The 23,505-nt window shown below is 38.1% G+C and overlaps 1 protein-coding gene across 1 annotated transcript in view; it reads left to right on the plus strand.

The window, feature by feature from the left end:
- The window catches only part of LOC149787832 (uncharacterized), a 69,643-nt gene that overhangs the window by 2,018 nt on the left and 44,120 nt on the right, over window positions 1-23,505 (plus strand). The window contains exon 2 of the mRNA XM_089974053.1: window positions 22,903-22,964. Coding sequence (XP_089830179.1) covers window positions 22,923-22,964 — 42 coding nt within the window. The 5' untranslated portion in view covers window positions 22,903-22,922. The remainder of the gene's footprint in view (window positions 1-22,902; window positions 22,965-23,505) is intronic.

Below are 23,505 nucleotides of genomic sequence, written 5' to 3' on the forward strand. Positions count from 1 at the left end.
GTACCTATTAATTTATGTATTGCCTATACTAATTGCAAACTGCAGTGTGTATCGACAAAGATCCATTGTAAAGTTGTTTGTTTGTCCCAACACATGCACACATTATATATATATATATATATATATATATATATATATATATATATATATATATATATATATATATATTTGGGTGTTAGAACCTGCTAAGACTAAACCTTGCATCTGTTTTCCTCATTTTGCAATATTTATTATTCAATTTCGGCCTGCTTTCCAGTGATTCCCCTTAGAACTAGGAATGCCCTGTTATGTGTGTGTGTGTGTGTGTGTGTGTGTGTTTCTGGTGAGACATGCACACAATATTAGAAACTATTTTACGTTTGATCATTGAAGCAATTACAAATAACTTGTTCAATCATACACAACTAAAGTATTAAAATGGACATGTTAGTCGTAATTAAAACAAAAACTGTATATTGTATATGCTAGAGCACACAACACATCTAATATATTACGACATTGCATTGCAGTACATGAACAAATGGTAATAATGTAGAACACAATGAAATTATATTCACAGACTTACATATGATGCTATTGGACAACGTTATAGACATGCATTAGCTTCCTTTAAAAAGAAGGTTGAAGAGACAAACACATGTTGGGAGTCTTTTCTTATTATCTATCGTTAGTGAAATAAACTTTCCAGAGACCGGTCACATTTTTGCAGCTTAGTTAAGAATTAATTTATGTTTTTTGAAGCTCTAATTTACTTATGACATTTCTTTACGTATACTACATAGAAAGAGAAGTAAATTTACAAACAAACGCCATATTCCAAGACGTAATAATAGTCAGATAGGTGGAATACAGATCGTGCTAGTTGAGAACCTGCTACGTACATTGCGTACTGCATTTATTTCCGTACTTTGGATGTGGAAATAGAGGTTTGACAGTGCCGCATTAAAATCTGTCGAGGCCCTTAGACAGTCGAAATCCCCCTCGCAAAATATCTCCTAATACGTTTTTAATTTTACCAACCAACAATTTTAATAAACCAGTTTTATTACACAAAATAATTATTAACAACTGTTAATGTTATTAAACAAATTAACATTTTATGTTATTAAACAAAAATTATTAAATATTATTAAACAAACGTTGTCGCGGGGCCCCTAATAGGCGTGGGGTCCTTAGGCCGGTGCTTACTCTGCCTATTTGGTAATCTGGCACCGAAATTTGAAATAGTTTTGACGTACGACGCGTTTGGGTGGCTTTTCCAGTAATAATATTTGCTGAAAATGGTCGTGGGATTTGTTTCAAACATAATGGAATTAATTGTTGTATTGCTACCATTTATCGGGGATTACATTTTAATTTTGTCAAACCTTTTTACTACCAGCAAGTTTCACTGAATAACTGAAAATGGCAGTAATAAACAATTTTGAATACCAGGGTCGGATAAATCTAATGCCCAAAACTGTGGCAACCAAAATGCTGGTTTGGGGCTACAAATCTAGTGCCAAAAATGGAGGGGCTCTCAAAATATGGGTTCTAGACTATCTTAGATTGAAGCATATTAGCCCAGTGATGGAATGTACTGCTAGTTAGGATCATGTGGGGAAGGGCTATGAAATATCATTGACGCAGACTTGTCTGATTTTGAGTTAGTATTATTTGCTCTTGATGAGATCATCCTTTTCCTACGGCATTTGAAACAAAGGGAGTTAGTTTGATTGTTTATGACTGAGACACCAGGAATCAATTTGCTTGTTATGATAAATGTTTTGTCGTTGTATAGCTATTTCCACCAACAGTGCAGGTCTCTGCACCGTTCACATAGCTCAAATGTTTCGAAATGAAACTTAAGCAAAGTCTTCTCTTAAAATAGGCACTTTTTGCATAAAATCTTTTCCTCTCAAAAGCTAACAGAGAGAGAGAGAGAGAGAGAGAGAGAGAGAGAGAGAGAGAGAGAGATGTGGAATTAAAGTACATATCAATAAGAGAACTACTAGTATATATTGTTGTCAACGTAACAGATTGATCGTAGAAAAATGCTTGGGAGGTTTAGTTATTCAGGAAATGTTTTTCCCCGTCAAACATGTAGCATTAGTTTTACTTTAATATAGGCGTACATCAATTCAAGCCTATTTCGATTAGTAAGATGAACATGTATCACTACGAATGAATACACGCCCTTTTCTCGAATCTGTAGGGTATATACATGTACTTGTTACTGAACCTGCTTAAACTTTAACTTTTACTTTTTATTGTGTGATATTTACTGTCAAAGTCAAGGCAAATACCTTTCGCACGAAAAGATGTTTTCGTTGAATTAGTTTCCATAGTGATAAAATACAGCTAGCTTTGACTGGATGTTGTAGTGCAGATCACGACATTTAAGACAAAGACTACTTAGCAGTATCGATTGAATAGGGTGAAGTTAGATATGTTTTTTATACTTAATAGTTAAATGGTTATGAGCGCTAAAATTGAATTCAAATAACCATATCCATCAAACCCTATTCAGTGCAGAATTAAATATAAAGATTTTGTGCGTGTAAAGGAACGTTAATTGTTTCCTTGTTTATTTTTTAAATATGATATGACATCTCTTTAAATAATGCTGGGCAGCAGGTGGCCGAGTGGTCTTAAGCGCTCGCCTTTATCGATCACTGCCATCTCACCTCTGTCAGCGTAGGCTGGAATCTCAGATATGTGGAAAAACTTGCCAGTAGGTTGGTTATACTGAATGTCATTAAGCCTACCACCACCAAAACAACTGTAATGAATTCGCCAGATTTCAGCACAAGTTTCAATGAATGAAATTTTAGCACTTGCTCTTAAAGAGTTATAAGCTAAAAGCATATATACTGATCTTTTCGGGGCCCCGAGTGGCCGAGTGGTCTAAAGCGCTCTCCGTTACGGATCACTGCCATCTCGCCTCTGTCTGCGTGGGTTCGAGTCCAAGGCTCGGCTAGCGTGGGTACGTGGGAAAGCCTGCCAGTAGCTTCTCGTGGGTCGGTGGTTCTTCCCTGGGTTTTTCAGGGTTCTTCCTCCACCATTAATACTGGCCGCCATGTATAGCCTATCGTGTGCTGAAAAATGGCGTTAAACCCTACAACAACAACAATAACTGATCTTTTCGGCCAGAAGGGCAATATTGCTTATACACAATAAATGTTGACTACTGAGGTCTGGTCACAAGTTCTTACAGCTTAGAACAGTCTTTTTCTACAATTGGTTAGACGTTTACATGGACAACAGCACACATTTTTACTACAGTTAAGAGTAAATATATATGATTCATGTGAAAAGTAGTAGCAGTAGTAGATAGATAAATTACATAAATTAAATCATAAATTAATAAATACATGAATAGTGGTCAAGAGCACAATCACGAAAAATAACACACATAATAATCAACAGATTGTCTTTGTTTATAAATATGGCAGCAACTAATTGAGTGGAAACATCAAATTTTGAATGCTCCTCAATTATATAAAGTGTCACATGCCTTAGCATAAGTTTGGAATTAGGAAAATGAGCAAACATCCACATTTATACAACACATTATTAGTAGTCATTGGTATATAGAACTGAATATTATTAATAGTCACTAGTACATACAGCTGACGACTATTAGTAATCACTAGTATATAGAGTTTATCGATATTAGTAGTCACTAGTATATAGAGCTGATCAAAATTATTAGCCACTAGTATACAGAGTCACTGGTACGTATATATATATATATATATATATATATATATATATATATATATATATATATATATATATATATATATATATAACTGATCAATATTAGTAGTCACTAGTATATAGAGCTGATCAAAATTATTAGCAACTAGTATACAGAGTCACTGGTACGTATATATATATATATATATATATATATATATATATATATATATATATATATATATATATATACTGATCAATATTAATAGTCACTAGTATATAGAGCTGATCAATATTAGTTGTCACTAGTCTATAGCGTTGATCAACATTAGTAGCCACTAGTCTATAGAGTTGATCAATATTAGTAGTGACTAGTATATAGAACTGATCAATATTAGTAGTCACTAGTCTATAGAGTTGATCAATATTAGTAGTCACTAGTCTATAGAGTTTATCAATATTAGTAGCCACTAGTATACAGAACTAATAAATATTAGTAGCCACTAGTATATAGAACTAATCAATATTAGTAGCCACTATTATATAGAGCTCGTCACTATTAGTAGTCACTAGTATATCGGGTTGATCACTATTAGTAGTCATTAGTATATAGAGTTGATCAATATTAGTAGCCATTGGTACAGGTTCTCAAGAGTAACATTGTTTATTTGTAATCTAAATAAACATGACGGGGAAGTTTGGAAAATTCCACGCCTCACTTCAGTAGCTCGATGGATGCTTCTGAAGAAAAATCAGCACTGTACGGTTAGCCAGGTTTGTTGAGTATTGTTATCCACAGAGCTCAAATAACTAGTACATGAACAGGTAAAAAAAATTACAAATCAGTGTAGTTTGGGCTTTACAAATCCACTTGCACTACGGTCGGATGTACTTAAATTTGGTTCCCAAGCTGCACTTTGTAATGTACTTGCCCGCAGGTAAGTCAAAAATATTTAAAAAGAAAAGGGAGAGGGTTCTCATTCAGTTTGTAATGTTGTATGTTCTGCAAGTTTTATATCTGCAATGTCGCTACAGCACATATGACTTGCTGGGAGAATTTGTATCTGTAACTTGCATTCGTCAAGGAGAATGTCATCCTTTCTTATTTCCATGTTTATTAATTACATTGAAGAAGAATTTACTAACAGTTGTGTTCAAAATGCTGACTTAGTTGTGCTACAACTGTTATAGTGTTATACGCAGATGATTTTATTAATTTTCCGAGTCAAAACAGGGCCTGCAAAAGGGCTTGTGTGCTCTGAGTACATTTTGTGATAAGTTGCGCATTAAAGTTAATACAAACAAAACCAAAAAGATGGTTTCAAGTAAAGGTGGAAGAATAGCAGATGGCACATAATTCTTTTATAAGGGCTTAGAATTATAGGATGTTAATAAAGTTTGTAGTTTACATCGGTCCTCCGTCCTCGGGTGGCCGAATGGTCTAAGGCGTCCGCCTGTTAGATCACGCACACATCTAGCAGCAGGGGGGGCGAATCGGACATTTTGTCCAATCGTTATTTTGCTTAATTATTACTTTCTGCACTCAGCGGATCCGGTGTAGTCAGCGCTGGTAAAAAAAAAAACGACGTCGGTCCATCCTACACGATGGTGACGTCATTTGGTTCTGCGCGCCGATCCCCAGCGTCGTCAGCGTCCGGTAAGCACAGCGACGACCGCGTCGATGTCATTTCCCCCCCTGCTGCTAATAATGCTACCGCGATTGACACGGGGAAAGTGTCAGTATTTATTTTTATAGCAATTTTGACACTTTCCCCATCGTTGATTTTAAAAACTCTTCTGGGGTTGGTACCGGTTTATTCTTTCGTCGGAGATATTCCATTGCCGATCGATACTGTGGGCTTCCACAACCGATACAAATTCTAATTTTTCCTCGGACGCCCTTGCCGCATCCAAGACAGGGTTGAGGGCCGTCCTTACATCCCTGTTTTGACGTGCAATTATGCACCCCGCAAAACTCACCATAACAATTTTTTCCGCATCGTACTTTTGATCCCTGGGGGAGCCATTTGCATTTATTGACAGCTAGTGCTGGATTAACCATTATTATTAACTATTAAATAAATATTTAATTAAACATTAAACAGTATACTGTATAATGGATAATAATTATTCCGATATTGACATGTTTGAGCGTGGAACATCTTACTACGAGGAATCTCCGGATGAATTTTTTAAGTCCCCGGAAACGTATCACGATATGCGAGAATACTACCGACGGTGTTTGGGTCCATCTTGGAGCGTTTCCAGTAAAAAATCCGCAATGGAACTCCTTACCGTTGCAGACCACCAGGTTCGTGGAGTAATCATCCAGCGTATGGGGAGATTTTACGTGTTTGTAGATAACCCGGACATAGTAGAATTTCAGGGGTGTTCCGCTGTTAACGAGATTATTCCGAAACACCGGTGCAGATATCCTACCATCGACGTGGATTCCAAGACGCCATCGCTGTCTGAGTTGTTGTTGTATTTCCATGAATTAGTTGATTCCATTAATGATGTTCTGGTTCTTGAAACCAGCGGCGGTTATCGCATCATGTTGAAAACGATCCCGGTGGATTTCGAGGAACATCAATCACTGTTGAAGAAAGTTGCCGCGGATAGACCAACATGGAATGTTGATACACAAGCTGGGCTGTATAGCATCAAATTACCCGGAACTAGATCGGTAAAAGCAAACAGCGTTGATAAGCGATTAATTTATCCTGTTGGATTCACCAGTACGCTGCTATCTTGTCCAATCTCCATTCAGCCGTGTTACGAAAAACTGGAACCTGAAATCACCAGTGATAAAATCACCAGTGATAAAATCACCAGTGATGAAATCACCAGTGATGATCTTACTGCTGAACAAATTCGACAATTCTCTACGTTGTTGTCCGGACAACCCGATCAGATCACCGGGACTACAAATCAAACCAGCAACATGATATCGCTGGGGCGAGTTGCTGGTTCATTTTGCAATATTTGCCAGCGACGTCATGGATACAATGAGATCGGTGGATTCATTGAGGGGAAGGCCATTGATGCATTTGTTTGCGTCTATTCCGATCAGTTTGTGATCGGTTGTTACAGGAGCACACAAAAAAAAATAATAATACAGCGTGATAGTGACGATAAAATCCTCTACGAAAAGTACTTGAAATCGTATAATTACCGTCGCGGAGATCACAGTGGTGAATTTCCCAAGAGAGTCCCCGATTACAATTACTGCGAAGCACCTATTCATGAGCGCGGTCGGGGATGTAAAATCATTTTCAACGACGACTATATGGACGGATCTTCTTGCGGGCTGGGAAAATCAGAGGCCGCTTGGGAGTCTATCAGAAGTGATCAGTCTATACTGTGCGTTTCATACAGAAAGACCTTTACCAGAAAGACCACCATCGACTATAATCTCGAATCGTATGAAACGATCCATGGAGATATTATATTCGATACAAAAAAGCATCGCAGGGTTATTTCCCAGATAGAATCGATTGTACGAGTCCGGGGAATTCCTGATGTTCTATTGTTGGATGAGTGGCACGGAATCCTTCGACAGGTAGTCTCATCAAGTCGCGGCAAACAAATTTGGGGAACACTGACATGGTTGATTTCATCAGCGGCGCGGGTAATTGTGCTGGACGCCGACGCGAACAATGACGACCTTGAATTATTCAGAAAATACTTGAATCGCCCGGACATGAAATTCATCATCAACGGATATCAGCCCGATCATGGTAAAAAATTCATTGTGGAACAATCTCATAAAGATAACTATAATAAACTGTTAGATGCGTTACAACGAGGAAATCGTGTGGTTGTATTCACACACAATAAACGACGCGGAAATTATTCTGTGGAAACACTTGCTAAATTGTTACAGCATTTAGGATACCGCGTGAAATACTATCACGCCGATACCAACTCGACTGGAAAACAGCAGGACTTTGATAACATTTCAACGGCATTTGAGTGCATCGATGTCGTGATTTACAATCATACCGTTGAGGCCGGGGTATCCATTGTGGACCCGCGATTCAAGTACATGACGGTGTTTTCTGAAGAATCAGGTTCTGTAGAGGCGACCAAACAAGCTATCCATCGTTTTAGAAATATATCCGAGATTCATTACTCTGCAACACGACGACGACAAACAGAGCTTCCATTGACCCGCGATGATATTATTTCCACAATCGAATCACACGAACGGAATTTGTCGTCGACGGAGTTGCTGTTCAGAACCCCGAATCGCTGTGACGTACATACCGGTTACGGACATATGTTTATTAGTACGATCATCGACGAAAACAATTCAAAACGCTATTTCACGGGCAGACTCGTTGAAATGATGAAACGAACCGGTTATTCAGTTGAATGGGAATTACCAGATGAATACGAAACATGGAAGGAAAAACAACGGAAGCAGAAACGAGTCAGCGACGCGGTAATCGATGACGATCCACGCGTAGATGAATTTTTGAAGACATCAGTCGGGGAAAGAATCGCTGCGGCGGGAAATACTGACACCAGTGATGAAATTACCAGTGATGAAATTACCAGTGATGAAATCACCAGTGATGAAATCACCAGTGATGAAATCATTGCGGAACAGGATAACGCTCGCGAGGTTATTACCGGTTGCGGTATCGCTGAATACCACCGATACGATCCTGACGAACGATTAGAACCGTACAAGAAGAAATTGATGTACCTCAATCACGTATTTCAAACCGATGTGAGTAACATGGATACCATCACGATAGAGAATCTCGATAAAAACGTTTTACGATTACAACGCGCCCAGCGAGTCATTGTTGATAAACACAATCGGGGCGGTGCGATAACAACCACGCCGTGTCGATCCGATAAAATCAATCCACGACAACAACTCGAAATTGTCAGAAATATCCTTGGCGCGCTGAGCCTCCCCGATGTGGTACCCGATCGATTAGACGTGACGCGTGTGCATGTTAACCGCGACGAGTTAGTCAAAAATATCTCAGCGATGTTGGCGCAACCAGACCAACTTGACAAGTATCATACACTGATGAAGCGTTTCAACGAGATATTTCCTGATGCATGGTTCCGGAATAAAACATTATCGGTGAAAAATATAATTGAAAAAATCAAGCTGGTTTACAAGGGGTTCGGTGGAAGATTACAATCTGACGACACTAAACACGCAGATCGTTCGAATTATACGTTATACTATCCTGACTGGCCGAGATCAGATTTTCTTGATAACCAGGACTGGTTGAATACAATGATACCAGACACCGGACCAGCCGGAAATGATGTCTCCGCGATGGATAAACACACCGCGATGTTGCGATTCCATGTGTGGGCGGTTAATGGATGGTTTTCCCGATATGATGGGTCGGATTAATCACAAGACATGATGGGGAAAGTCACATGATTAATATTTTTATAGGAAATTATGTGACTTTCCCCAAACTTGATACGACGAATTGAGGCTCCACCGAGATGTTATCACGATGGTCGCAACATCCCAACGAGGCTGAAATATGACTTGTTAAAAAAAAATCATTCAACGATGGTTTCGGATTAATTAATAGAAAATGGCGACCAGTCTCTCATGGTTGTCGGAGCATTCGCTTTACCTCGTCGCGATAACGCAACGGAAGATCATCAACGGCGTTATCGAATAACGTTTCGAGGTTATCAAACCAAGCGCATTTTTCATCAGGAATATCCCCGCGGAGTATGATCCAAATGTCTCCGATGCCATCAACGAAATAATAGGGAAGATCATCATTATAGACCTGATAAATATTAAAATGCCTAGCGGTTTCTGGCGCTGAATCAAACTCGATAATTTTTTTCTTTGAGATATTCAAACAGATAGTATTTATTTGCCAGCCTATAACAACACCCGATGGCGTCGTTTTTCGGGTTTTATCATATCTAAATTGCCGTGGTGGAATATAATGCGGTAAATCATTATTACTGCGGTCAATCCAATTTATTCTATCATGAGGAACATGATGCGATCCAAATCCCATACTATTCTAATATCATTTTAATAATTAATTAAATAACAGCTATAATTATAATGTCGTTGTTGGAATATCACCCGGTGAAATTCGACAGCGTCATCAGCGATTATAAAAAGTCCTGCCCGAGGATGCCAATCAGCGTAAAATTTAAGAACGGAAGATTTCATGCGGTTCAGAAATCCCCCAGCGGAGATAAATACGATTGTATGGTATTTGAAAGTCGTTCAGCGAAAGCTCGGTTACGTCTCCGCGACAAATATTACCAGAGAGAGTATGAAAAAATGTTCCCAAACCATGGCGATACAGTATGGGTACTTACCGAACGAAACTCCGCGTTGGTGGTTTAGTCGCCATCTTGAAGCGCCCTGTCCATGCGATTCACAAACTTGATATCCTCCGGAGATATTACTCCAGGAACCTCATTTATCACAAATTTATCCTCACGAGATCTTTTCTTTTTTTTAGCTGTTTCTGACACCTGTGTAGCCAACGCTAACATGTTATATTTGTCTGTCATATTGTCGAATTGTTGAATTAATATTGCATTATCATGTTTTGCTGTGGCAAGTTCACGTCGGACATTTCTGAGTTCATTTTGAATTCTGTCAGCGTTTCGTTGCGCATCATCATAGCGTCGCTGTGTGTCATCATGGCGCCGCTGTGCTTCGTCATAACGTTGTCGTAAATCATCATATCGACGCTGTGCTTCGTCATAACGTTGCCGTAACAAACTATAATCAGTCGCACTAGTGGTTACGTGTTTGAGTTGTCGTTGCAATGATTTATTCTCGTTGGACAAATTGTTCAGCTGCCACTGTAGTTCTTGAATGGTTTGTTTATCCGCTATAGTATCCATGACCGGCTCAACATCATCGGAATTATTAATAATTTGGTCAATTTCGAGGTCCATCATTCTGATATCATTGCCGGGCTCATTTTTCCAAATTTTATAGATGCGCTGGTAACTGATTTTGTATTGATCCGCTATTTCTGATATGGGTATTTTCCCACGGAGTCTTATTATTTCGTTGGTATCCTCGTCCGTTAAAATCCTCCGATGAGGCATTATTTAATGGGAAATTTTTTTACAACAACAACAATAACAACAACAACAATATTGTTTTGGCTGGCTGACAGAGTAAAAAAAATCGATTTTGTCTTGCAAAACTGACCCGCCACACATGGGGAAAGTCACATGATTAATATTTTTATAGGAAATTATGTGACTTTCCCCATCGATGCTGGCCAGAGTAAAAAAATCGATTTTTGTTTTGCAAACCTGCCACACATGACAGAGTAATGGAGGAAATGTCAATAGTTCCGCCACGCTCGATGCTGGTTAGAGTAATGGGGAAACTGTCAGAGTATAATTTTTTATAGTAATCATGACACTTTCCTCATCGATGCTGGTCAGAGTAATGGGGAAACTGTCAGAGTATAATTTTTTATAGCAATTTTGACACTTTCCCCATCGATGGATGTTGGTCAGAGTAATGAGGAAACTGTCAAGTATAATTTTTTATAGTAATCATGACAGTTCCTTCATCGATGGATGTTGGTCAGAGTAAAAAAATCGATTTTGTTTTGGATGACTCAATAATATTGTTTTGGATGATTCAATGAGAAAACTGGCTCAATAATATTGTTTTGGATGACTCAATAATATTGTTTTGGATGACTCAATAATATTGTTTTGGCTGGCTGACAGAGTAATGAGGAAACTGTCAAGTATAATTTTTTATAAGAATCATGACACTTTCCTCATCGATGCTGGTCAGAGTAAAAAAAAAATCGATTTTGTTTTGCAAAACTGACTCACTGGCAATGCCACATGTATGGTCAACCCTGCGCAGTAAAATGCCTATAGGGCAACCGTGGAAGACTTATTTCGTCGTATCAAGTTTGGGGAAAGTCACATGATTAATATTTTTATAGGAAATTATGTGACTTTCCCCATTACTCGGACCGGTCTTATTCCGTCGTATCATCGATGGGGAAAGTGTCATGATTCCTATAAAAAATTATACTCTGACAGTTTCCCCATTTTACTCGGACCGGTCTTATTCCGTCGTATCATCGATGGGGAAAGTGTCATGCTGGTGATTTTGTAAACGCCAATCATTTACTAGGGTGTGTTTCACTGAAATCGTCAGCGACCAACATCAGGATGACCCTAGATTGCCAGGGGCTCCGATGCCCTTGGAATTCCCCATGTCAGATTGTGGGCCCGCCATTACGACGACATAAAAATGGCGGAGATGTTTATTTATTAATGGGGAGGATTATGATTTACAAGTAAATTACCTATCGCGGCAATAATTTATAATTATAATTATAATTAATTTTTTTCTCCGCGATAAAAATATATCGGTTGTTTTTATTGTTGTTGTTATTGGACCCTAAATAGTTACTCTTAATAGCAACCTTACAATAACAACAACAATAAAAACAACCGATATATTTTTATCGCGGAGAAAAAAATCGCCATTTTCTATTAATTAATCCGAAACCATCGTTGGATGATTTTTTTTTAACAAGTCATATTTCAGCCTCGTTGGGATGTTGCGACCATCGTGATAACATCTCGGTGGAGCCTCAATTCGTCGTATCAAGTTTGGGGAAAGTCACATAATTTCCTATAAAAATATTAATCATGTGACTTTCCCCATCATGTCTTGTGATTAATCCGACCCATCATATCGGAAAAACCATCCATTAACCGCCCACACATGGAATCGCAACATCGCGGTGTGTTTATCCATCGCGGAGACATCATTTCCGGCTGGTCCGGTATCTGGTATCATTGTATTCAACCAGTCCTGGTTATCAAGAAAATCTGATCTCGGCCAGTCAGGATAGTATAACGTATAATTCGAACGATCTGCGTGTTTAGTGTCGTCAGATTGTAATCTTCCACCGAACCCCTTGTAAACCAGCTTGATTTTTTCAATTATATTTTTCACCGATAATGTTTTATTCCGGAACCATGCATCAGGAAATATCTCGTTGAAACGCTTCATCAGTGTATGATACTTGTCAAGTTGGTCTGGTTGCGCCAACATCGCTGAGATATTTTTGACTAACTCGTCGCGGTTAACATGCACACGCGTCACGTCTAATCGATCGGGTACCACATCGGGGAGGCTCAGCGCGCCAAGGATATTTCTGACAATTTCGAGTTGTTGTCGTGGATTGATTTTATCGGATCGACACGGCGTGGTTGTTATCGCACCGCCCCGATTGTGTTTATCAACAATGACTCGCTGGGCGCGTTGTAATCGTAAAACGTTTTTATCGAGATTCTCTATCGTGATGGTATCCATGTTACTCACATCGGTTTGAAATACGTGATTGAGGTACATCAATTTCTTCTTGTACGGTTCTAATCGTTCGTCAGGATCGTATCGGTGGTATTCAGCGATACCGCAACCGGTAATAACCTCGCGAGCGTTATCCTGTTCCGCAATGATTTCATCACTGGTGATTTCATCACTGGTGATTTCGTCACTGGTAATTTCATCACTGGTGTCAGTATTTCCCGCCGCAGCGATTCTTTCCCCGACTGATGTCTTCAAAAATTCATCTACGCGTGGATCGTCATCGATTACCGCGTCGCTGACTCGTTTCTGCTTCCGTTGTTTTTCCTTCCATGTTTCGTATTCATCTGGTAATTCCCATTCAACTGAATAACCGGTTCGTTTCATCATTTCAACGAGTCTGCCCGTGAAATAGCGTTTTGAATTGTTTTCGTCGATGATCGTACTAATAAACATATGTCCGTAACCGGTATGTACGTCACAGCGATTCGGGGTTCTGAACAGCAACTCCGTCGACGACAAATTCCGTTCGTGTGATTCGATTGTGGAAATAATATCATCGCGGGTCAATGGAAGCTCTGTTTGTCGTCGTCGTGTTGCAGAGTAATGAATCTCGGATATATTTCTAAAACGATGGATAGCTTGTTTGGTCGCCTCTACAGAACCTGATTCTTCAGAAAACACCGTCATGTACTTGAATCGCGGGTCCACAATGGATACCCCGGCCTCAACGGTATGATTGTAAATCACGACATCGATGCACTCAAATGCCGTTGAAATGTTATCAAAGTCCTGCTGTTTTCCAGTCGAGTTGGTATCGGCGTGATAGTATTTCACGCGGTATCCTAAATGCTGTAACAATTTAGCAAGTGTTTCCACAGAATAATTTCCGCGTCGTTTATTGTGTGTGAATACAACCACACGATTTCCTCGTTGTAACGCATCTAACAGTTTATTATAGTTATCTTTATGAGATTGTTCCACAATGAATTTTTTACCATGATCGGGCTGATATCCGTTGATGATGAATTTCATGTCCGGGCGATTCAAGTATTTTCTGAATAATTCAAGGTCGTCATTGTTCGCGTCGGCGTCCAGCACAATTACCCGCGCCGCTGATGAAATCAACCATGTCAGTGTTCCCCAAATTTGTTTGCCGCGACTTGATGAGACTACCTGTCGAAGGATTCCGTGCCACTCATCCAACAATAGAACATCAGGAATTCCCCGGACTCGTACAATCGATTCTATCTGGGAAATAACCCTGCGATGCTTTTTTGTATCGAATATAATATCTCCATGGATCGTTTCATACGATTCGAGATTATAGTCGATGGTGGTCTTTCTGGTAAAGGTCTTTCTGTATGAAACGCACAGTATAGACTGATCACATCTGATAGACTCCCAAGCGGCCTCTGATTTTCCCAGCCCGCAAGAAGATCCGTCCATATAGTCGTCGTTGAAAATGATTTTACATCCCCGACCGCGCTCATGAATAGGTGCTTCGCAGTAATTGTAATCGGGGACTCTCTTGGGAAATTCACCACTGTGATCTCCGCGACGGTAATTATACGATTTCAAGTACTTTTCGTAGAGGATTTTATCGTCACTATCACGCTGTATTATTATTTTTTTTTGTGTGCTCCTGTAACAACCGATCACAAACTGATCGGAATAGACGCAAACAAATGCATCAATGGCCTTCCCCTCAATGAATCCACCGATCTCATTGTATCCATGACGTCGCTGGCAAATATTGCAAAATGAACCAGCAACTCGCCCCAGCGATATCATGTTGCTGGTTTGATTTGTAGTCCCGGTGATCTGATCGGGTTGTCCGGACAACAACGTAGAGAATTGTCGAATTTGTTCAGCAGTAAGATCATCACTGGTGATTTCATCACTGGTGATTTTATCACTGGTGATTTTATCACTGGTGATTTCAGGTTCCAGTTTTTCGTAACACGGCTGAATGGAGATTGGACAAGATAGCAGCGTACTGGTGAATCCAACAGGATAAATTAATCGCTTATCAACGCTGTTTGCTTTTACCGATCTAGTTCCGGGTAATTTGATGCTATACAGCCCAGCTTGTGTATCAACATTCCATGTTGGTCTATCCGCGGCAACTTTCTTCAACAGTGATTGATGTTCCTCGAAATCCACCGGGATCGTTTTCAACATGATGTGATAACCGCCGCTGGTTTCAAGAACCAGAACATCATTAATGGAATCAACTAATTCATGGAAATACAACAACAACTCAGACAGCGATGGCGTCTTGGAATCCACGTCGATGGTAGGATATCTGCACCGGTGTTTCGGAATAATCTCGTTAACAGCGGAACACCCCTGAAATTCTACTATGTCCGGGTTATCTACAAACACGTAAAATCTCCCCATACGCTGGATGATTACTCCACGAACCTGGTGGTCTGCAACGGTAAGGAGTTCCATTGCGGATTTTTTACTGGAAACGCTCCAAGATGGACCCAAACACCGTCGGTAGTATTCTCGCATATCGTGATACGTTTCCGGGGACTTAAAAAATTCATCCGGAGATTCCTCGTAGTAAGATGTTCCACGCTCAAACATGTCAATATCGGAATAATTATTATCCATTATACAGTATACTGTTTAATGTTTAATTAAATATTTATTTAATAGTTAATAATAATGGTTAATCCAGCACTAGCTGTCAATAAATGCAAATGGCTCCCCCAGGGATCAAAAGTACGATGCGGAAAAAATTGTTATGGTGAGTTTTGCGGGGTGCATAATTGCACGTCAAAACAGGGATGTAAGGACGGCCCTCAACCCTGTCTTGGATGCGGCAAGGGCGTCCGAGGAAAAATTAGAATTTGTATCGGTTGTGGAAGCCCACAGTATCGATCGGCAATGGAATATCTCCGACGAAAGAATAAACCGGTACCAACCCCAGAAGAGTTTTTAAAATCAACGATGGGGAAAGTGTCAAAATTGCTATAAAAATAAATACTGACACTTTCCCCGTGTCAATCGCGGTAGCATTATTAGCAGCAGGGGGGGAAATGACATCGACGCGGTCGTCGCTGTGCTTACCGGACGCTGACGACGCTGGGGATCGGCGCGCAGAACCAAATGACGTCACCATCGTGTAGGATGGACCGACGTCGTTTTTTTTTTTACCAGCGCTGACTACACCGGATCCGCTGAGTGCAGAAAGTAATAATTAAGCAAAATAACGATTGGACAAAATGTCCGATTCGCCAACCCCTGCTCATCTCACCTCTGACAGGGTGAATTCTAGTATCGGCTCGGCCAAGATATCCTTGTGAGAAAGATTGCCAGTAGCTTTCTGTGCGGCTGTGTGCTGAAAAACGGCGTTAAACACCTCAAAACCAAAATCTGTCATTTCCGCCTTGCATTCGATGTCTATATCAGTCACGCATTTTTTGCCCGTGCATCATAGTTTGAATATTTAAAATTTAAAGCAAGTTTTGATATATAGGGAATACATATTCACATTTAATTTACCAGTTACATTGTAATCGTATTATTTGTTCGTGTATGGAATTCACGAACTTTCAAGTGATAACCTAACCACAGGCAGTTTGTGACTTCCGAGATGATCTGAGCTTGCCGACTGTAAACAATCGGCTTGTCAAAGATTGATTTGAAGCCGATATCAAGGTGACTAAGTTGTAATTGTTTATAATGTAATGCTTGGGATTTCTTTGACAGGACTGTGTGCAAGTAAATAACAATCGTCTCCAATGATTAGCCACACGGATTTCATTCAAAGTGCGATCCATGGTACCCAAAATTTAACACCAACAATATGTGTTTATCATCGATTGTTCACGTGATAATTATAGGAGAACAATATATCATCATAATCATCATCATCATCGTTATCATCATGACAATAAATTAAATGGACAAAATTAAGTCTTCTCAAATCATTCATTTGCTTGTATAAATAATTACAAAACGTCTTATTTTGAAAATTGTTGATGTAGATGACGAGATGAGGCTGCAATCGTATCTAGGGAAAAAATAAGGGAAACTTCACGCAGCTCCAACAAACAAATCTAATTAACCTGTTTCAAAGAGTTAAATCATTTGTATTGCAATAATTCAGTGGGGTGGGGTGCTGAGTTTAATTTTTTTTAAAACCTACACGATTAATTTAATTTTTTAAAAGTCGAAAACAGAAAAATTTGTTATGATATATTAAAACATGATCAATACAAATGAAAATCTTTTACGTAAACTTTTGTAAATGCTCCATTATCATGTTTTTCATAAAGACCACTTGTTTGTGTTTCATACAGCAATGTAACCGACAGATTATGCAGCATTCAGAATACCTCTCGTATTTCTGTAGTTGGTTTCAGTCTAATCTCACGTCTACCATCTTTATAAACACGTTATAAAACTACATCAAAGCGTCCACAAGAAATAGAAGATTCGCTAAGTATTGATAAAGTGCAATTTTGATGATGCCTTGGGGAAAAACAAATATCATAATGACTGTAGTGTCCATGCTTGTCGTAGATCATTTAGCACAGTGCCTTAAGCTATTTTTTTGTGTTCAAAACCAAGTAGTAGATAAAAAAACCCAACTATTTATGCTATCTCGGATCAAACGTTCTTATTGGCTCTGATTTCTGTAAACAGGTAGAATGACTTTCAGAGAAATAATCGATTGTGAACATTTCTATAAGAGATCATAGCCACTCTTCACTAATAAGGTAGAGAAAATTCAACGCACGATCATCTCGGAGTTTATGAGACTGCCCACTTTTCACTTCTTTAAAACCATAAACTTAATTTCTCCATTATGACATTCCTGTTTGATTTTATATGGTTCATTTGGAGATCGATATGGACGTTGAATCTGAATTTCCTTATCGCAAACTCAGGCTGGAACTATTTAGGTGTTTTCATTAGTGTCCGTCACTGACGTCAATATTCTCAGGTTCGCCAAACTGAATTTTTGTATAGATTAAAGTATTTGGAAAGCGTAAAGAGGCGGTATGCATTGTTTCAAAAGTGCTTTGTTTTCTTTGTTTCTAGAGAGGGTGAAAGAACAAGTATGATATGGCGTACGAAGACGTCTCGGCCTGACAACATATAGTTCTGTCTATAAACTACACAAACTGTTAGGTATTGTAAGAAACCAAGGGAATATTCTGTGATTATTACTGAAACCTCCAGGTGTTAAATTTTTATTTGTTCAATGTAGCTGTTTAAAATTTGTTTTATAAAATACTTAATGCAGAGCGAGAAAAAAGAAAACGTGTGATAGATATTATAAATCATCCTGTTTAAAGTATCTTTAAAACGCTGTCAAAATTACAACTTTTTAATTGCACATCGATATGATCTGGTTGTTATTCGGTTCCTGAACGACTGTACTACAGTGATAAAATTATCTTTGTTTGCCTTCTATTTATCAAGGTGCAAGTCAAAGAAAATAAAGAAATAATTTCCCATGTAAAGACTGTTCATTACGAGATCACATTAGTATCTGGACAATACGAAGAGAAGGGGAGTTGGTATTGGTGGGAGTTATTTTGATTGACTCGCTTGAGCGATCTCCCTCTTGTAAGCTAATGAGGTGAAGAGTAAACAAACATCTGAACAATGTTTTTTTAATACAAATACCGGTCTAGATTATTGAGAAAACAATTCTTGAGTCACAAGAGTGCTCATTTGTTAAACAGACTGGCCACACAAAATAATTATCATAATATGGATAGTTTTAGTTCGTGCCTTGGATACTGTCTAATGCTCAGTTTCTCAGATTACACCATTCATGCTGGACTTGTGGGACTGGGGTAGCGTCTAATTTTTAAATTGCGCAGTTGCTAAGCAGCATCAGCCACAAGATTCTAAACGTTAAACAGGTACTTAATTTGCCACTTAATTACGAATCGAAGAGATAACGTATGAGGAACAAGTATTGATTAGGAAAATAATGCAGTCAGGCACATTTTTATATTCTGTTTTGAAAGTTCTGATCCGGTTGCTCATGTATGAAGAAAATACAGGATATTTGATCTGATAATCCGATGAATAATCTTGGAAGTAATGGCCAGATATTTACCTGAATACACAGTAGATTGCAGTACCTTGGCGTTTTGAAAAATTATCACAATTTTTCTTTTCATACACTCATCCCCCGTCCCCCTCCTTCCAAAGAGAATAGGTTAAATGGTAATTACCTAACATTTATAACAGCGTCATCGTCTTCTCCATATTTAAATACTACATACCTGTGTATGTTTTATGCTTGAGCAAAATGTTACAACTTTTTGTCAGGACCTGCTTGTTTCTTTAATTGTTTTAATGGGAAGACGGTATTCGAAGATATTTCTCAAACTGATTAACTGGACAGTTACTAGGTACAGGCGTCACAACGAACACTGGATTTTATGGTACCACAGATCATTTCTTAATAAGAATTCTTAAGATATTCGCACCTATAAGTATTTTGTAGTTAGATAAAGAATAATGATATGTATCAGCTGTGTGTGGCCTCCTCCGTGATACGTGATATGACGTACTACTTCATGGCTTCTAATATGCGTACTGATACATGTTAAGTGCAGAAAGACGATTCAAATATAAAAGGAGTGCCTCTGTAAGGTCCTTAGTTTGATGAGAGGAAAAGGTTTTTATTTTGGATATTATCGTTATAGAAAACTTCAATGACAATGTACGTCGCATTAAAGTACTTGGAAATATAGAAATAACAAAAAAAAAACTCAGGCAAACTCACGCAGGGTGTTCGACATTATTTTTATTTTTTAAATTAAAAAAAGATATTTTTGTCCCATTTGATCTTTATATGAATTTATAAGCTCGCTTTTTTATACTAATGACTTGTTACAGTATGAATATACACGATGAATGCAATAATATTTTAATAAAGAAACTGAAACACGCACAGAATAAATACACAAATGATATGAAACTTTGTTTTCTGGCGGATTAGGATGTAATGTGTACACGTTCAAATATATTTTAGATCCAACTCCAAATTCATTGTGATTATTACAGGTTCCGATTTGTACGCTTATTTTTTTCCGTGGTATTAAGATTGGTAGTATTCATAAACACAAAAGAATGCACATGGAAGTTTTGTTTCACAAATACAATTTTATATTTATCAAATTTTTGCATTCCAAAAGATCACGATATTTACCTATTGTGCATGAGTGATACATGTGGCACACTCGATCTTTAAATTCAGTCTTTTTTATAACCTCGTTTCAGTTAATGAAGTAGTATCATAACTCTTATATTGTATGAATATGTACGTTTTCTTTTTTGGTGTGTGTGGGTGGGGTTGGGTGGGGTGGGGTGGGGGTGAGTACCAATGAAGAACCGAGTAATGACGTAACCATTTTGTTTTCAATGCTGTTTAACGCGTAACCAACTGCGAACATCGCAAACCCGAATTTCCATCGCATAATCTATCAGCAAATCCGGAACTACGCTGTTCAAAGTACTTATCGATAAGGAATGGAAAGCCAGATCAGGGCGTGGGAGATAACAACGCTGTGAGCATCAATTAGGCTAAATTAAGTTTATTAATGCAACAAAGTATGACAATTTACCATTTTAAAATAAAAAATAAATTTATATCGGTAATAAAAAACATTTGCAAGATCATTTAATTAAAAAAATTCGCCAAACGTAATTTGTGCACATTATAATGCCACCCTTTCGATAATGTCAAATATTGCTTATGGATACGCTGAAAATGTATCCCCTCGATATAAGGTGATGCTCTACAATTGCGTGTTTTGCATAGGTTTAGATTTTTTAACGAAAAATAGTTTCCCAAATTTTCCTGACTGGTTATACTGGCCATTTTAAAAAAGACATTGTGTATCTTAGATATTGTTAAACGATGTTTGAATTCCCTTTATTTGGGTGTATGGTTGATGGATGTAACTTGTGTTATACGGTACACCGCTTGGCCTTACTTCATAAAATTGCTAGCTTCGCTTGGTCACTTTCACTTCCTGGTCTTCAGAGGTAAATTGTAAAACAGAGGCGATGCATTTTTTTTTTTTTACAGTTTATATATTTTGTAATTCATTCACTGTATTTTCAGAAGCTGGTATTGTCTAGTCTGGCAAAACATTTCTGATTTAAGTTTGGTTGTATAGCTGAAATATTTAAGTTGCAAGACTCAAAACAGTCCCTCCGAATAATTCACATGTTTTCCCCACATTAATAGCAAAGTCACACACAACCCCAGCCCACCCCCATGATGAAACGTGAGCTATTTGAAAAATGCATATTGCAAATCCTCAACACAGCAAGTAATGTTATGCTGAAAGAGAGGAATATGAAATTTGCCACAATTATTTCTCAGATGTCAATATGTCAATAATAAATGTTGCAGTTTTGATAAGGGATGGAACAGGTCAGGTTCATGGAGGTCGAAGTGTAGAATATTTGCTTATTTTTATAAGACTACTATGTGAAAGAAAGTGAATTTTGCCTTGTCATAATTGATTTCTTAATTTCATTACATTCTTTTAAAAATTTAACCGTATGCAAAAAATACGAGACTGTAGAGCGCTACCTTAATTTGCTTCAACCAGATGGTTTCTGGGTTCCGTGAGATCTTCGCCATTCGAGGATATGGTAAAATACTTCATTCCAATATGTTGCCAATAGAAGGCGCTTAAATCAAATTTTGTAGAATGAAACTTGAGTCTTTTCGCTACCTAAATAAGCTACTGAAACTGTTTACGCGAAATACGGCGTCATCTTGTCATCATTATATTTTGTCATCTCATGTCATGAAAGTTTGGGTCTCGAAATTTTGAGAAAGCCTTGTTCTGGCGTTACGGTGACCCCCCCCCCCCGGTCTATAATTTCCCTTTGTTGATACTGTCTGGGCAGGCAGAGACCACTTAAAAATTCATGCGGAGGTAAACCCTAATCTGCCGCCGCATACGATGACACTTTCGAGTCTATCTTGTTCGCAGTTACACGGTTAAATATGGCATTTAGGATTAAAAAAATCAATGTTCTCCCCTCACCCAAGCCCCCCAGCCCCCCGGGCCAGAAACTCAAACAAAAACGACAATCAGAATTATGCTTTTCTTGAAACTGATTACAGAAGCTGATCAGGGCAGACTAGGCTGACATGAAAAGACTTCGTAAAACAAACTTAGTGTTATGATAAGAACACGATTACTTTATTTGCAGTTCTTTAGATTTCATTATCTATATGCTCGTTTGTGTTTTATAAGATAGCAATTAAGTCAGAAAACAATATGAAACAATTGTTCTAGTTTCAAATTCATCCCGCTGTGTAACACGATTGTTGAAATACGTGGTATTTAGGAAATGTTTTTTTTTTTTCGTTCTTCCTTCATATTGGTTACCTAATGAAACTTGGAAACGGTTCTGAATTAAGTTGACATTTTATGTATTTTCTTGTAATTGTGATCCAAAGAATGCATCCATTGAAAAGAAAGAAACCAAAATTGCACGTTATTTTGATTAAAAATAAAATGACAGAAATACAAGAAAGCACACTCATTTTGTTCTTAGAATGTTAATGAGGTATGGGCATATTAAAATTAATAATGGGGCATATTCATTGTTAGATGGCAAGTAACTGCTCTTATGTTTCTGAAAAGAAGAGAGGGCTGTCTTGGATTTTGACCTTTATTGTAAATCAATGTAGACATGTTTTATCGTATCCCATTTCCATATTGTACAAAATTGATTCATGCACAGAGCTAGTTTCTTATCGAAACTTTAGAAAGCGAAAGCGACTGAAAAAATCCACTATTCACCTTTTTAGGCTATTGAATAGAAAATGCGGTAATCATCAACATGTCACATTTTTTATTATTTTAAAGACGAATCGGAAGTGAAAAGGATGGTATTCCGAAGACGCAAGGTACAGGAGAGAGGACTTGCGGTAAGTACAAGTATTGTAAGTAGTGCTGGTCTGATTAGTTGGTCAAACAGTAGTTACTTTCAGTGAAATGACCTATTACAATTTACGAAGTCGGTTTTGATCGGAAGTTAGTTCCACATCATTCCTACTGTTTCAGATTTTAAACAATTTGAAAATATCAGTGGTTTTCGCAGGGCATCACGTACACTACTTACTCGGTTATCAATCGATCGTCGAGCACTGGCAGAAACGATAGCCGATCATGAAGTGTTAATTGATTCTAAACATGTTATTTATGCTTGCGTTTTGAAACATAAATGAATCCATTCAACATAATTTGGAGACTTGGGTGTTCGAATTAAGACTCTCAAAGGTAATATCGCTTTTTTTCTATATATTACTACTAGCATTCATTTAAAGATTTAACATGTTGTATTTTATAGAAATATCTTCTCAGTTGTAAAAAGATATACTCTCTTTGTAAATGACACAATGCTATCATGTTTTGTTTCAAGCAGTGTTACTGTTTTTGTTTTTGTTGGTTTGTTTTCCCAAATATGTA

This window comes from Sinohyriopsis cumingii, chromosome 11 (genome assembly GCF_028554795.1).
Source record: "Sinohyriopsis cumingii isolate HCF-2022 chromosome 11, ASM2855479v2, whole genome shotgun sequence".
NCBI classification, from domain to species: Eukaryota; Metazoa; Mollusca; class Bivalvia; order Unionida; family Unionidae; genus Sinohyriopsis; species Sinohyriopsis cumingii.